Source organism: Corvus moneduloides, chromosome 4 (assembly GCF_009650955.1).
Source record: "Corvus moneduloides isolate bCorMon1 chromosome 4, bCorMon1.pri, whole genome shotgun sequence".
Classification (NCBI taxonomy): domain Eukaryota; kingdom Metazoa; phylum Chordata; class Aves; order Passeriformes; family Corvidae; genus Corvus; species Corvus moneduloides.
The window spans coordinates 60,833,884-60,851,520 of record NC_045479.1 but is presented as its reverse complement, the minus strand read 5'-3'; the positions used below and the strand labels follow the sequence as shown (position 1 = coordinate 60,851,520).

At 40.4% G+C, this 17,637-nt stretch overlaps 1 protein-coding gene across 2 annotated transcripts in view; it reads right to left on the bottom strand.

Annotated features, from left to right (window-relative positions):
• Positions 1 to 17,637, bottom strand: part of COG5 (component of oligomeric golgi complex 5) — a 185,334-nt gene that overhangs the window by 6,225 nt on the left and 161,472 nt on the right. Inside the window, exons 16-22 of one of the 2 annotated variants that reach the window (XM_032106060.1) lie at positions 16,778 to 16,840; positions 15,888 to 15,991; positions 14,314 to 14,551; positions 5,580 to 5,656; positions 4,969 to 5,095; positions 4,325 to 4,404; positions 2,404 to 2,537 (exon numbers count right to left, since the gene is read on the bottom strand). In XM_032106060.1, coding sequence (XP_031961951.1) covers positions 2,435 to 2,537; positions 4,325 to 4,404; positions 4,969 to 5,095; positions 5,580 to 5,656; positions 14,314 to 14,551; positions 15,888 to 15,991; positions 16,778 to 16,840 — 792 coding nt within the window. In that variant the 3' untranslated portion in view covers positions 2,404 to 2,434. The remainder of the gene's footprint in view (positions 1 to 2,403; positions 2,538 to 4,324; positions 4,405 to 4,968; positions 5,096 to 5,579; positions 5,657 to 14,313; positions 14,552 to 15,887; positions 15,992 to 16,777; positions 16,841 to 17,637) is intronic. The other variant, XM_032106059.1, reaches the window with a different exon arrangement.

Below are 17,637 nucleotides of genomic sequence, written 5' to 3'. Positions count from 1 at the left end.
CTGCTGCACATAGCCAGACTTCAGTGGAGGCTGCCTGAGCCGGGCAAACTGGAACATCACTGGAGCTGCTGGGAAGCCTACCTGACTGTAATTTGGGGAGATAAATTAGTTCAGAGGCTTTGTTAACATTTGAAATGCAGGGTTTACCATGACATTTTGGTAAACTTTAGCAGTCCTAGCTCAAATGAGCTTTTGTAACTATGCTGGCAGTACAGGACTCAATTCAGATGCATCATTAAAATCTTGTCTTTAAAAAGGCAGGCTCACTCCTGTTGAGGACACTGTAAAAACACCAGTGCCAAAGTAGCTGTGGAAAAATAAACAGCGCTATGGGTGAAAGCAGTATCATCAAGTCTCCAGCACAGAGGAGATCACAGCTGTTGTCATATAAAAAGATGTAATATATAGTTATATTATTGTTGTTTAAGATGGTAGAAACCCTGTTTATGTAATATACAAAACATACTCTTGAAGGGATTAGACTAAATAATGCCCTAAATTCAGCATCTTCTAGTCTAATAAAGGACATAAAACCTGTTCAGCAATCTGTTTCTATTTCAAAAGACAAGCTATGGTATACATTACAAACGTTGTTTGTAAAAGAGAGCTATGGAAGAAGGGTTGGTGGGATGTTCTGCATATATTAATGCTTCATTAAAAATGCCATAAAAAGTAAGGAAAAAAAAAGCCCTAAGTTTAAGATGCCCTCCCACATAAGGAAAAGGATTTTAAAGCACTTATTAAATTACTTCACTTGCATGAGCAAAACCATGAGCTTTCTTGGAAATCAGGACAAGCTGATTATATAAGATCCTGATAGTTCCTCTTTAAAATGTTATTTCAACCCAGGAAGATTTATATCTAGAGTTAAAAGGAAAGAAGAAGTATGATTTGAGTTGTGGTTCTTAAGGGATCTTAATGCGCATCATTTAGAATCACTCTAATGAATTAATTTTATATGGAATTGTGAATCCTAGCGCTGCCCTCCTGGGCTCTGCCTTGGTCAAATAGATTTACATCGTAAGCTTCAGAAGAGGCAGGGATCATCTTTCTGCTCAGCAGTAGGGGGATTACACCCTGTGCACTCCTGTCCCAATCAATCAGCAGGGCAGCTGGAGGATGCTAGGGCCATACTTTTCTTTAGTACTTTGTTAAAAGTCTGTTTGCTCTGCAAACTTTAGGGCAAAGCAGAAACTGGAAAATCTGCTGTGTTAGAGCACATCTGTCTGACATCTGTCTGACACCAGGTCTATTAAACCCAGTGCTATAAAAATTACTGTAAAACCGAACAGTAAAATCTCCAACAGCATCACCTGTAGGACAACACAGGAGCAGCAGACATCTCCGGTTATTCCAGACTGTAAATGAAGAGATCAAAGGGCCCGAGCGCGGACAGAGCCGCCCGAGCGGCACCGAGGGTTTATGAATGGCCGGCAGCGCTCGCTCCCCCGGAGCAGAGGCAGCGCTCACCCGGCGCGGCTCCGCTGCTCCCAGCAAAGCTCTGCGGTCTGTGCCCAGCCAGACTGAACCCAGTGCACAGATGGGGCTTTCAGGCTGGTCCCCGAGCTGCCATTTGTCCCTGCCCCGGGCAGGTGAGTGGTCAGAGCCACTCCTCAGCTCAGGACAGCAGCTCGTTACGGAAATGAACCCTTCACTGAGCCTGGCTTTCAACTCTGCTTCAGCAAGGGGAGCTTGAATAAAGGGAGTTCATGCACATTCTAATGGTAAAGGTAAGAATTTGGCTCTTAGAAGGATGAACTGTCCTTCAGGCTGGCTCAAATCCTGTCAAGTTTAATAGGGTTTCTTTTATGGAAGAAAAGTTGAGTTTTCAAGCTTAATTTAAAAAGAAAAAGAAAACAAATTGCCCTGGCCACTTAAGTGCTTCTTTCAACCCAATCCCTGCTCAGGGAGGACACCTGCAGTAGGGTCATGTCACCTAACTTTAAATGTCTGCAGGGCAGTTGGCTGCCTGAGCTGGCTGCCTGTGTCCCAGCCCACACTCCACTGACTGAACAAAGAAAATGGGAGCTTTCAGGACACAGTGGAACTGACCTATTTTGGGTACCTGCTTCAGGATGAGATGAATCAGCCCCAGCAGTGCCTGTTTCTCTTTGTTGACTATAAAGGGAGTCTGGCAAATATACCTCTGGCCAGGTAAATACCATCCCTTGTGCTGAATACAAGCAGAAAGAAATGCACAAAAATGCTCAGAATGGGACTAATTCATACCATTCACACCATTTTGCAAGTGAAGCATTTAAGACCTACAGAGCGGAAGAAGGACTCCAATTAACTTTAATATGAAGCTAGAAGGATCCTGGTAACACAAGGAAAGTAATATCTAGGCAGCAGGTCCCTAGAGTAATTCCACAGTTGTTACAAAGGGAAGTTGCAGGAAATTACCATTTGCAAGGCTGCAGCAAACATAAAGATATTATCTTGATGCAGGCCAGTGCAGGGATCTGAAGGCTCCAAACATCCAAAGTTCAACTCGCACAGCTGAACAACTACAGGTGGAAAAAGCCTGAAGAGGGTGACTGATAAAAGAGCAAGATGCCTGTAGTTAACTTAGGTTCATAAGAGATACACAAAGAGCAGGCTCAGAAATCTTCCAATAGAGTATTAAAGAAAATATGAGTGATTCATGGTCATACTAGTGACTGATGTCTGCGTGCCCGCCTTACATATGGATAACCAGCCATGCAAAATGAATAAAGGATTCAATGAAAGGATTGAAAGGAAAACTTAAGTATTCCAGCTTCACTACTTGGTCTCATGGATGACACTGTCTCAGCCTAAAAACCTCATCCCAAGGTTTGTCCCTTAATACCTCCATGGTTACAACAACTTATCAGTGTCTGAACATGACCACCAGCAAACCTATTAACTGAAACAGTCTGGATGAAATTTAATTGCAAGCAAAGACAAAAATGTGTTGTAGTTTAAAGATGGCATTTTTGAATTTGTGAAAAGGAATTGAAGAGAACAAAATCCCACCAGTTCTCAAATTATTTGCATTCTTGGCTTTCCCTACCATAACTGAGATTCAACACTGCCAGTGTTGCCAATACTATCAGGACAGAAATTACCATCAAAATACTCATAGCTAAGTACATATACAGCTCTGTTAGCCCTGTACCTATTACCTATGCCCCTGTAATTCAGTGTCATGGCTTGAGATTCAAGAAAAGCTAGTTTTGTAGACAAACTAGACTAATCACATGTATGATTTTCAAAAAATACACATATGAAGAGACACAGTTTGTATTTTCATTTTTCAGAAATAAATCCTAGTAACATCTACTGGTGATCAACTAGTATTTCCTTAACTGGCCCAATCACTGCATGGGACTGTGTGGTGCTATCAGCTTCAGGAAGTGTAAATATTTATAGCAGACTCCTCTTGGCTGCTTCAGAAGTGTGGACAGAAAACAGTTGACTTTCTGAAGCACAATCACTGTTGGCTTTTATCACTCCAGCAAAAGCTGGCAACATCCATGCACGGAAGTTCAAGGACAGAGCTGGCTCCCAGGCGATGGAGCCCAGTGCAGCTATGTGTGACAGCCTTTCCCAGGTCACTGATGCAGGTGACACCAAGGTCACTGAGAAGATGGCTGGAAAATTTAGGGCGTTAGGAGCTAAATGAGTCTGAGTCTTGAATCCTGAGGATCCTCATGTTGGGTTTGTCATGTTCATACAGCTCATCTGCTCTCTCTAACATACTTCAAAACTTTGCTTGTTTTGAAAAACAAGACTCTTCATAACTTTTCCTAACATCTTAAGATGCAAAATAATATTTAGCTATAAAATCATCTACCCTAGGCAAGATTTTAAAAATCTGATGTAATTATTACTTCCTAAAGATCATCGGCTGATTTCCTGAAGAATAACATTCCAGATGTGTAACAAGGGTCTTCCAGTTTTAGATTTCCACCTACATTTACACTGGTTAAACTTTCAGAGATTCTCTTTCCTGATACGGAAGACAGGACAGTTGCAGCTTTGAATTTCCAACAGTTAAGAGAGAGAGGCAGTTTCGCAAAAACTCATTATTAACTTAAACCACCATTGTGCATGGTTTACTTCCTTTACAAGAAGGTTATGTGCTCCTTCCAAAGGCACTGGAGAGTTTGAATACAGGGGGGCGGAGTGGAGAGTTCAGTTTATTTTTTCTGCCACTTTGTAACTCATCCCATGAGTGAAGGTACTGGTATTTATGATACATCTCCTGAGGCACATTTTTTTTTACTTTTCAAGAGTCCTAGTGTGCAGATAAGTTGCTGCTCCATTATCATAAATGTAAAGAAAGAAGCATGATTTTTACCGTATGAGAGCAAGCCTGTCTTTTTCAGATGGATGATCATCGAGCCACTGGGAGTAGCGGGCAATGGACCACTCAGCCCTCTGATACAGAGAAACACAAACACCAGTTACACAAAATGCAAAAAAGGAAACAGACACACCAATTTCAGAATCAAAGATGACACAAATGAAAGCCACATGAGGCTCTCTTAATACTGCAGTGATGCAGAATGAGTAAAGGAATCAAGGACAATTAACAAGAATAGCCCAGTATGTTATTTGGGAGCTCAGAGGTGATCTCCTACATCAGCTGTTGGCCCATTTCTGACATCAGTTTTTACTAGGTTTCCTGCATCTTACAAGAGTAGGATCCAGGCAATTTATAGTCTGGGGAAAGATCTGCGACTTCTACTATGAGCTGAAAGAATAGTAAAGAATTGAGAGTCTATTTAGTATCAGGTCATCATATCCCTACTATTAATTAATCAATTAATTAATTAAATTAGTAAGCCAACTACCATAATACCTTTGCCACAATAAAAACACAACCAACAAATCGTATAAAATATGCACTTGAATAATTTTTAACTACAACAGATAGGGCAAACTACAATGCTCATTCCACCTTAGGACATCTGAAAAGAAAAGACAGGTTGATCTTCTTACCTGGAAGGGTGATTTTAGCTCTGGTGGTGCTCTTGTAAATAAGAACTGAAGAATAATGCTGAATGGAATAACCTCTCCCAGAGCTGGGCTACTGGCAATATGCTCACTGGTCTGGAACAGCAGTGGTCTAGAAAAATGTAACAATATACTCATGAAATGAAAAAAAGCTTATCTTATGCATTAGAAAAGTGCCTCTGTGTGGTGGCAATATTGCATTAGGATAGAATCATCTAATTTTTTGCTACTACTCTGCATCTTGGCTTTCCAACACAGGTCCAGTTTGCAAAAATTTACAGTAGTTGCCTATTATAATTAAACAACACAGGACTGTAAATTTTATATTTCAGTGAAAACATTTAAGGTAACTATAGAACTTGCTGTCATACAAAAGATGTACTGAAAGGAACACAAAAAAGTACAATTTGGCCAACATTTGCATGACAAAGATTGTTAAATCATAGTTATACTCTGCATAAAATTTAAAAGAACTTTAATCTATTTCTAATTTGCAGGTGGGTGTTGCCAAAAAAGCCCTCAGTTCAATCAGAACTAAGACAAGGTAACACATCAGTTTTGAAATACAGTTTAATCATACTGTGACTGCAACTCACCTGAATGACCTCAGCTGTCTGTAAGATTTTCCTAAGTCAGAGACTCGCCGACACAGTGGTGCTACTGCTAACTCCATCTACAAAAACAAACAGTTCCATCTGAATTAGATTCTCCCAAAACGTAACACCTGGTATTGAAGTAGCCTGTCTTTAAGCAATAATCCAAACTTGCAGAGTAAGTCAGTGACTTCGCTCTGGTGGCTGAATTAAGACAAGAAGCTGTCTTTTCCTTTCATACTATGTTGCCCAAGCCAAGACTTCTGCCTTATTCTTGGCAACGCAGTAAGCGTTTCATGACAAATGATAGAGACAGCCTGTGGATCACAACAGAAGGAGCCTCATGAGCTTTCCCAGACTAAAGCTTTGTTTCCTGCAGCAGGTTTATTTTGTTGGTGATGAGTTTCCTGATGAAGCACTTATGTCAATATTCAAAAAATCTGACCACAGCCTGGGAAGAAAGCAAATCTAGGCAGGTCTCCACAAACCACTGCTAAAGCAGTAAAACTGCAGACACATTTGAGCTGGGCACCCTTTCCTTTGGTGAAGGACAAGGTTAAAATTAGTCCTTCCTGAACAGTGGGCCCCAAATTTTGGGGCACAAAACCTATGCAGATTAGATAGGAGGCAGCTGTGATCTATTGCCAAAGGGTCATATGGAATCATGGGGAAAAGAGTAAGAGCATTATTTTCATACTTATTTTCGTACTGTTGGGTTTCTGAGTTACAGCAGCCATCTTTAAAAACAAATGAGCTTAAAACACTTTCTGTTGTTTAAGCATGGGAGTTCTGCTTTTTTGAAGAAGAGCCAGGCTCCACTTGGGTTTTTACATCTAAATCCAGGCTCAGGCTCTTCATTATCAGTGAGGACACAGAAGTGAGAAAGAACAATTTCCCTTCTGGATCCCAGACTGAACATGAACCTTACACAGCAAAGTTCAGTTAATGTGCACACCAATACAAACACCACCAACTTGAAAAACCCCACAGGTAATTTTACTCAGACATGGATTAAATCTTTATTTTTTGCATTCCTGAAGTGTCAGTCAAATGAGGGATCAAGCTTTATTCTCCAAGTACTTTTTTAAAAATATCCAACTTGAGAGACTGTTCAGATTTACACATAATGCACAATTAAAGTTTTCAAAGGACGACAGCTAAAGTAAGTAGAAAGATCGAAACCACCATACGAGTTTCCCATTTAAGTAATATTGCTGAACAAGTTTCAAAGTGTTTGGGATATGATGCTATTTACAGTGAAGTCTTTAATACTGTTATATTATTCTTTCCAGCTGCAGCATTTCCTCAGACAGAGCTGGCTGCTGGGCCACCAGCTTTACCAAGAGCTGCTGGGGTTCCAGCATAAACAAGAAACGTGGTGCAGTGAACTATGATGCCATAGTTTATCTAAACCCAGAAGAACTTAAATTAGTGAATAATGCAAATCAAGGCCATATACTTTAGGCATCCCTCTTAAAAGAAGGTGCCAGGATGGGAGTCATCTCACCTACTTCTCAACATCTACAGGTTCTCTTCATAGGCAGTGGAGAGAAACAGCCACTCTTGGGGTGCGACGCACCTTTCCCCAAGGTAGACTACTAAAATAGGTCAGGCAGATCATGTTTGCAGGAGTAACCCCTTACAAAACACTCAGGCAAAGCTGGGAAAGCCACAGGGCCCAACCCAAGCATCTTGGCTTCCCCTGCAGACCAGGAGAGGTGGGTGCCCCTGGAAAGCAATGGGGAATGTCCCACAGAGCCTTCCTATGGGCAGTGCACAGCCACTGCCCAAGCCCAGGGACCTTGGAGTACATGACCACACCAGGCACTTCCAAGACCAGTTGAAATCTGAACTTTACGCAGATTTCACTCACAGGAGAAGAAAGTGAATAAAAATCCAGGAACTGGAAATAAGGAAATAAGGCCCTGAGTAACAGCCTGGCTTCCTCTTGCCTGCTGCCCTTTTGGTCCCCAAATCTCTAGGCTACGAAATGGCCCCTCTCTACACCCTGCACCTCTCCTGCACGCAGGTGGTTAAGTCAATGTCCCTGTGCCTCAGGAGCCACCAGCTGCCGTGCTGTGCTGAATGTGCTGGCACAAGGGAGTGAGGGCATGCTCCCAGGAAAGGCAGGCTCTGCAGGGAACTGCTGCAGGGAGGCGCTCCAACTCCAAGCTGCAGTGAAGCTTACAGCAAGTTCATCATGTTGTTCCCCCAGGTCCCCCAGGGGCACAGATGGGAGCCAAGAGGCTGGTCTGCCACACAGGATCAGGAGCAAGCAGCCAAAAAGAGAAGCTAAGTATGCTTTGCTGCATCATGGTACAAGAACCCTGCAGATCCTGAAAAACAAATGGGAGCAAGACTGATTTCTCCAGAGCTTCTTTTCAGACATCAGTATTGGCTGGGGGCAGCTGGAAGCAACTGATATCCTGCAGGAGCTGGTGTCCCAGCTCTGGTGGGAGCCGTGGGCTTGTAGCTGTGAGGGACCAGGGAGAAGATAATTCCTTTAGGTTCTTTAGAGACTTTGATAACAGGCAACAAACTGCCAGTCTGACTTGTGGAAACAGAGATGTGTGGATCAAACGGTACTCATGAGGGGAAAGAAATAACAGCATAGCAAAATGTAATTTTGCTTAATAAGTTTTAAAAGATTGTTTCACTCCTGGAACATAATATGAAGTAATGAGACGTTAAGTGAAACTTTCTACAGCTTAACCAATTCCTTATTAAAACAAATTTAAATGAATTCTCTTGAATATACTTTGTAGTTTCCATAAATTAAAATTCTTAGTCTTAAGTACTAAAGAAAAAAAATTACTTCGGAAAATTCTATTACTTCATCTTCAACCTTTATTCACTGTAGGAAATTATTAGTATTTCTAGAACTAGATCGATTTAATGGCAGCAGATGGCTGATTCGTGAAGTAATAGCTGCCAGAGAAAAATATTGTTTTTAAGCTTTGCAGCATACTATACTATCTCACATTGACTCATGAAGAGTGGGAATGAGCGAAAACTAATGTGGTAAAAATGTACATACACTACAGAAACTCTTTTTTAAAAAGTTTACAATACTAGTCTGCTTTGTGTTATAACCCAATCTCTCTCCAATAAAAAGTATAATTCACATAATTACTAAGATTGTTTTCTTTGCTTGAATTTTACGTGTTTGTTTGAGCCCAGTGACACAGTGGGATGCTACGGCATCCTTCTGCTGTCACAATCATTTCTGAGGCCACTGAGAGGGGTTTAGTGTCTCTGCTGAGCACTGTGCCAGCCCGGGAGCGAGTGCTGTGGAGGAACCATTCGGCTGGAACAGCTGCTGTTTTTAAGGTGCTGGAATTGGGCAGAGAATTGAGACCGTGCATCACTTCTTGGTTGTGTTACCTGTCATCACCTGAAACAACATCAACTGTTGATTCACGCACTGAGTTTATACTGTAGCAGCTTTGGCTGTGATACACAGCTGTAATTTCCAAAGCCTGTCGGTGAGCCCTTACAGGTCGGGGGATGTTTTTGGCTGTTGGCAGCCAGTATTTGTATCATGTGTGTCATGTATGTCATGTGTGTCATGCAAGGCCTTTCACACAGCCACGTCCTGTGGACTTTACATATAAAAGAGTAAGCAATATTTTCTGTTTGTTTTCCAAATTTCCCTTCCAGAACTGCAAATTTGAAAATTCAGACATCCAGGTTAAATTCAGTGATAAATCAGGTTTCCAAGCAGTAATTTGCAACCACAGAGGCTTGATGTGATATAATCATTAACACAGGATCTGAGGGGAGTACTATGAGATGGATGTGCTTGCCAAAAAGCAAGCAGCAGATAGAACAGAAGAAGGCCTAATGACTTGTTTCTTCTAGCTTTGCTCAAAACCCATTGCTTTTCCATGATTTATTCATGTTACTTTGCTATGCTTCACAGGACACAGTGGCAGGCTCCTGCCCAACATATGGTTCTTCTCAATGGTTCATGCTCTCTAAGCCCCAAAAAGGCAATATTATCTTTTCTTCTCATGTGACTCTGCCATAGCCCATGGCTAGGTGGTCAATTATCTGTTCAACTATTCACTGGCTGGCCATATTGAAAAAAATACATCACACGCCTGGCTTCTCTAATTGGATTATATTCAGCCACCCAAGGGTGAAGTTAATATGTAGTCTAGATACAGATAATGCATATGTATTGAAGAGTGCTTTAAAAAACCCCATAGTGAAGTTATTGTTTAGTGCCTATTGTGGTATTTTCAAGATCTCTCATTACTTAAACAGCTGTTTTTTCAGCTGGAAAATCTTAACATTAAATTTTTAGCAATTACATTTCCTGCTGGCCAAGATGAATTCCAAGTTTTTAAATGTTAACTCAAAATGCTTTTTTCTAGCCATTCACCAAGACAGAATGCTTTAACAAGCAAGGGAGCAGAAGAGCTCTGAACTATTATATGAAAGAAGCTGGCCTTGAAGGGATGTGGAATTTGATTTCTCCCCAGTGCAACAATTCCAAAACAGTTGATGCTTAAGTAAATCCTTCAGCTGTAACACCTCTAAAATAACACACATCAGCAAATAATTCCTTCTTTCCAGGAAGATAATTAGCACTAAACAGTAAATGTATTTTAGCTTTAGTAGTTTCTGTCCTTACGACTACAACTGTGATTACAGCATCCTGCTGCTCTCATTTCTCTGTAAGAAACTAGAAAGCAAATCTTTTAGGAAAAATTGTAAAAAGCACTTTTACACTTGTATCATCATGTTTGATCAAATGAGCAAATCTGTTTACATTTTAAAAAATCCAAATGCCTAATATTCTTGCTTTTTTTTTATGCCACATATTGAATCAGGAAACAAGATTCTGACCACAGGCTAGCCAGCAGATAGGAAGAGCTCTTCTACACTAGAATTTAGCACTGCAAACTCCTACCATAAAAACATTTTTCTAGGAAAATCAATAAAACCCAAATATTTTGCAGTATTTTTTTTGAGAAAGACTTGAAGAATTGGTGGCAGTGTTAACTGTACCCTATCAAAACTGTCTGAACATAGTACTGAACAATGCCAAAAATCTCAACTATAAATCATGCCTAGATAAGAAATACAGGAAAGCATACAGAGAATAATATTAACTCAGACAGGACCAATAAAAATAGTTCACTCAACAAGGCTGAAAATCTCAGTCACGACATGAGGCAGGGTTCTTGGCACTGACAGTGGCTCCTGTCTTATATGTTGCTCCAAAATAGATAGGAAAACATGTCATGCCTTCATGCCACGAGGCATAATGATTACTTTGTCTTTGCAATTTCTAGACTAGTTTATTTCAATGCAGTTGTGATTTGTATTTGCTATTAATAAACAGCTATTTTCCTGTACCAGTTTATAAACTCTGTGTAGCAGACTACCAATTTCCACGCCAAATATTGCTGTAGAGTCCTCATTTCTTCTAAATAAACTCCTCAACTGATCCTGCTTACTTCATTCTTTGCTGCATTGTCCAGCACTTCCATCGGGTTTCAGGAAGACCTGAACTACAAGCCACAATCCCAAAGTGTGCCTAAGTGCTGTAACAACTCTGAATACCAAGCAAGTTAAAAGGTCCTCTGAAGAAGAACTTGCACTTCCCAGAAACAGAAATGTTGAAAACCATCACGGCTTGCTTGCCTCCAGGAGAACATTTTTTTTCAGTCTGACAAGTACTGAATTAAAAAGTGAAATTCGGTATTAAATATGTGAATACTGAATTATGGAGACCTTGAAAATACAAAACCAAATAAACTGATTCAGGAATATACTGGAGTGAGCTGAAAAGTGATCTTGTGCAAATGCCTGCATAAAAACTGAGCGTATGAAAAGAGGTGAACTCAAGCTGTAGACTGGAAATATTTCAAACGAGACTCCCAAGGAATCGTGGCACAGCACTCGGTAACAACCTTGCAGCGCTGTGCACATTTCCTAGGGCTTGCAGCGTTCCCATGTTCCTGCAAGCACTGATTTACATGAAATCATATTAATGATATTCAGGCATATTTCAAGCCTACCATAGCTCTGTTTACAGCTGCCACAGTAGCACACAGCTAGTCTCACTGCTGAGAAATCTGTAATGCACAGGACAGCCAAATGCTGACACTGGAAACAGGGTAAGACAGAGAATTCAACAGAGCTACAGCAGTAATTCCTAATGTATAAGTAGCTGAGCCTCACTACAGAAAATTGGCTGTTATGCACCTCAGCAAGCCCAGTTCTGAATGAAGGGAACTTGAAATCCATTTTCCCCCTTCTGTGTGGACACCTGCTGTTTTGAGGCAACTTATCAGTCAAACACATTTTCAGTGCAAAAATTTTCAAATCAGACTCTCAGCCAAAGCTATTCTGCTGAGTATAAGGCAGCTGTTAACTCTGTGAGTGCCCTGAAAGAATGTGCACAAGTACGAGATACCGAAAATCTGATGCAATCCAAGGTTATCTGACCTGTGTGTTTATAAGAACTCGAATTAACCAAAGCTTTTGGACAGATTTCTGCCCAGGTCTTTTACTTGCAAGCAACTCCAAAATACCAGCAGGGGTTTTACATCTCAAAAGTCTGTTCTGAGCAGGAACATGTAACCCTTTTTGCATAGAGAAAATTCAAAATTACAAGACAGAGCACAAGAAAAAACAGTTCATAAACAAACCTACTCCTCCACACAGTATCTTTCCAGGCAGGTTGTTTCCTTTGGGTTTGGCTTTAGTCCAACAATGCAGTGCCTTTCTGAAAGGGACTGAAAAAAACCCTGCACAGAGCATTTATGGCCATTTGGAAAAATTTATCCTTCCCATCAAGCCAGCAGCCCAGCTGAATACCTGCTCCCTGCCCTCCTCAGCCCAAAGCAGCAGCAACCTCTTAGTACTGATTAGGATTAAAGCTGCACTTACACCGGGACTCCTGGCTGGGTCAGAGCAACAACAACCTTCCTGTCAGGCTCCCAGGAGCTGGCATCATGGGCATGTGCCCAAAATCCACCAGGTTTTTGGGAGGAGCACATACATCCCAGAAAACATGGATATAAGGCAGTGTCCACACGCAAAATATTTCAGTCCTTTTACATCTATCCTGAGCAAGAGGATATAGTGTCCAGGCCGTGCTGGGCACTACAGCCCCTGTGCAGCCTGGGACACCCAGAGGAGCTCTGTGCAGAGATGTTCAAAGGCACAGAGTGAGCACTGAGCTGCTGTATGCAGCTGGTTGGACACAGATGTCTTGTCTTAAGCTCATTTTTAAACAAGCCAAGAATACGGTACAATGTGAAGAAAAGAAAAACACAAGGCAGCCCCCAGACGCAGCAACAGTTGAAGGCAGGAGACAGGAATGAATTCAAACCCATTTTTTTGATTCTGTGGTACAAAAGAAATCAGAGTATTTATCTTTACACACAGTTGTCCATTCAAGAATTATAATCAGCACAGTGGGGAAGACCAAATTCCTCTGCACTCTATGAAAACATACCTTCCTTTTTAACTTAAAAGTCAGCCCATGTCAGAATGAGAAAAATCACTGTTAAAAAAATTATAAACAAGTTATATTTTTAGATTGTAACAGGTGCTTAGATCAGATGCTCTTACTGTAGAATCAGGTGAAAATATTTTCCAAATTCATATGACATACACTAGTTAAAATTAGCATAAATAGCATAAATTACAAAAATTATCTCTATTCCTTTCACAGGAAGAGTCAAGTGTCCTTTTTTTGCTTCCAATTTTATGCCATTGTCTTCAAAATAGAGAAGGGAATGGAACCTCCTAGCTGAAAGCAACTGAAAACATCCCCTTAATTTCTGTGGTTAAGGGCTGATTTGCTATTTTTGGGTAATGAATAAAAAAATTTTACTCAGGAGTATGTAACTCACAGGCAAATGATACAAAGCAGCCACAAGAAGTGGAGGTGGCAGGAATTCCTCCCTCCCTGCCTTCCTCTCCTACCTCAGTTACCTACCAGCCAAAAGCAGCACTCAGTATGCAGACAGCTGGTGCTAACTCCCTTTTCCACTTGGGTAATAATAAACGGCAGCCGCAGATTGATCTCGTGGATGCCTGATCCTTTGGCACGGTAACCACAGAGTGGTACTGCTGACAAATTTTATATAGTAGATAACACAGACAGGTAGTGGATGTGAATCTGGCAATTTCTTTTGTGGTTTAGTCCTGCATAGGAGTTAGGTAAAGCTGAGAGGCAGCTCGGTCAATCAGGTCGTGAAGAGAATCCCACAAGACAACTGCCCTTCTTTTTCCAATAAGGCAGTTCCTCCCAATGATATTGATATTTCTTTAGCTTGTCTCCTTCACTGCAAAGCAGCTGAGTTAGCCATTAACCACTGTGGGCACCTTGATATATAGAGTGATTAAGGAAGTGACACACCACATTCTATTAGAAGAGAGAGAAAGAATGAAGTGAATGAATGGCGGTAAATGATGGACGTGCCAAAGAGGTAGGCCAAGTGGGATAACATGCCAAGATGCAGCTGAATTGAAATGCAACAGCCACCTGACAGCAAGCTGTCAGACCTCCCTGAATGTGCCTTACAGTGATGAGGGATCTTCAGCTACTTAGTGGACACATTTCTCAGGATCCAGTATCTTATCAGAGAGGATGTTCAGGCCTGGAACACACCAATCTCTACAACTGCCTGTTTATACTTTGATGGGGACAAAAGTATTGATACTTTTCAGTGAAATGACACTAAAAAGCAGGAATCAGTATGGAGGGTACCTGTGCAAAATCCGCTGCCAGGCGCATCTTCCCACCTTCACCGAGGGGCCTTATTAGACTGGCATTGCGAATGAAAAGTTCAATTGCTCTTTGAGCCATGGCTTCAGTGTTATCAAAGACAAAGTCAAAACACTCAAAATGTCTGAAGTAGTCGCTCATGACTCTTGCTATAAAACCCTGAAGCTCTTTCATGTAGAGAGAACAAGGGACATCTGGTTTTCCTGAGCTGGATAATGATCTGGAAAAAAAAGAAAAGAAAAAGAAATAGGAGCAGCTAAATTAATCTTTAAAACACAACCAAAACCTATTGGATTCTTTTAAATTTTTTTCCTAGGCCACCAAGTCATGGCATGACTTGTAGAGTCTCATTTCTACTCAGAATAAGGAGCATATAGCTCTCTCTGAAACTACAGTCAAAAAAAATCTCTTTATCAGCCATTCCCATAAAGAACTAAAAGAAAAAACAAGAAATAACAACAGCATCACCCCACTCCTACCCAACTCGCTGAGCCTCCTTCAGTTTGAAGCCTACACCTCAAATCCAGACCCTAAATGTGAATGTCCCACTTGTTGATTCAAAACTCTAATAGTGGATCATCAAATATAAACATATGTCACAGGGTTACTAGTTTAGCCTATCAATCCCAAACCTGTTCTCTGTATGGAATTAGTTTCCTAGATTCCTCCAAACCCAGGATTATAAAGTCAGTATCACAGAAGCAGCACAGAAGTCGCCAGACACAAACCAATCCCCTTTCTCTTTCTTTGACTGACAGTCAGGTAAAAGAGCTCTTCCAAACTTAGAAGAACATTCAGGCTATCTAACAACACTTAGCCTTTGGCTGGAAACCGTTTACCCACCTAGAGAGGTATTGTGCTACTGGTGCCAAAAGAGGGTATGGGTAAAATATTGTTAAAAAAAAGAAAGTCAAAAGGAAAAGTCAAAACATCTCTGAAAATATATTATTTTCAGTGAATTTTCAAGACAGAAAACAGGACAATTGATTAAGATATAAGCAATGTCAGAACAGACATGACAACCAAAATAAAATTTGGGAAGGAAGTCTCAATTATAGATAAGACTCAAGATCTTGGCACATAAAGAATACTGGAAATTTTAATGAAAATGCTACAGGAAAATAGCGTAACATACTGAACCTGAGATTTAAATATAAAAAAAGTTAAAATTAACTATTACATCAGAGGCTATATGCTTTGAGAAACAGGAATATTGACAGTTCTGAAGACTGTCCAAAAAACCCACATTTTGAAAGCAAAAGGGTTTTTTAAAGCACAAAAATGGCCGCTTGTCAGCTTTGTTTTTCTATTTGAAATTAATTTTACTCAACAGATATGAATACAAAAAGGGGGAGGGAAAGAAGACAGATGCTATCTGATTAATTTGTTTGAATAGGTGTAATTCTGCTTCCTGTGTTCATTAACCATAAAGCATTGCCTTCCCCTCAACAAACAAGCACTCTTGCTTCAAGGACATTGTGGTAATAACAATCTATTATGCACATGCAGGACATCTTACTAGAGCAATGGTAAATTTAAAAGATATTTCTAGTTACCCAGAAAAATCTTCCTGGTGCATGGTGATGATAATAGCTTCCACTGAATCTCCCACAGAGTTCAGTAGCGGCTGAACAGCACTACCCATTAGATCATGGACTGCCTAAAATAGAATAAGAAAAAGGCAGAAGTAAGGAAACAAAAACTAGAAGCATTTTCATTCTGACACCTCAAAAATACCTCAGGAAACAGTTCATTTCATCAGTGCTTTTTATTATTCAGCATGAGAAAATGCTAAATAGGAGAACCAAAGCTAAAGACAACATTTCTTTTTAATTGATTTTACCAGTAAAGTACAGAAATTAAGCTGCTTCTGTGTAAAGCCTTCCTTCAAAAAGGTGCACAACAATTTGGCTTTCCTGGTTTGTACGTGAGCATGTTTCGGTGCACACTTGGCTCAGTTGTTCATTCCCCAGACACAAGCTGCCCTTCATTCCCCTGCACACAACCCCTCCCAGGTCAGCGCCCAGCAGGACAGACGTGGAGAGCTGCACAGAGGCTGCTCTGCCATCCACATCCCCCTCCAGGAAAGTACCGGGTCACATAAAAATTATAATTTGATGTATCTGTTGGGGGAGGAAGGGGGTGATGAAGGATACAGCTATTGCTGTGTGAATGCTGCAGCAAAAGACATTTATTTTCACAGTCAGATGACATCTATGTTCTGACCGTTATGAGAATATTCTGAACACAAACACGACTCAAGCAGTGATTTGGCACAGGCAACACATATGTAGCTGCAGATACAATAAATTTAAAATGTCAGAATATTTGTATACCTGTTACGAAATATACTGATGTAAAATAATATGTGGGAAGGAAGTGCCTGTCTTAAGGGTAACGAAGCCAAGCTCAGCCCTATCCCTGCAGCATATGGACATTCAATTACCTTTAAGGCAGCTGTGACTGTTTGCTCAGCAGCTGCTGGAAATGAGCTCTGACTGGTAATAACCTAAAAATTATAAAGTAATTGTTAGTAGTCAGCATTCAACAAATTATTAGAATCCATAATATTCAACGTAATCTAAAAACATACTGAGTTATCCTTAGTAATGAGTGTTTACATAGTTACAGATAACTATCAAGTGTGCTTTATACAGAAAGAATTCCCAATGCATCAGTATCAGTCCTTTGCTCTCAGATTTCCTATGGACTCAGCTTCTGCATTGGCAAAGAAATGACTCAATGGAGTTAAGCTGAAATTTAGCTGAAGGGCTAAAAGAACCAGAATAAAAATAACTGGTGTATTCTCCCACTGCTAAGTATAGAATTCATGGAGAACTGTACAAGCAGCTCTGTGGCAAATATCTGAAAGAATGGTTGTTCTTTCTCAGTATTATGACTATCATAGCACTACATGTTAAATAGTTGCTTATGTAGAGCTAAAACAATATTAAAATTGAAAGTCAAGGAATGATCTGAAGGACTATTCTACCACTTTCCTTACAGTTATGAATATGCCACACAATAGTATTTTTAAGCCAGATAAGTACTTAACTCAAAGACTGAATCATATCAGATCTCCCTCCAACACTAAGACACATGAGGTTCATTACTGGATACTTCAGAGAAAGCAGACTTAAAAGTTGATCTACCATCTGTTTGCAAAATCCAAGGAAATTTTATAGGCTTTTTAGCATTTTTTAAAATTCTTTGAATGTATCCAGAGTCAGGAATACTCATGTTCTTTTTTTTTTCTAATAAGGCTAGGATTTAAACACGATTAATTGCAACTACCAATATATCTGT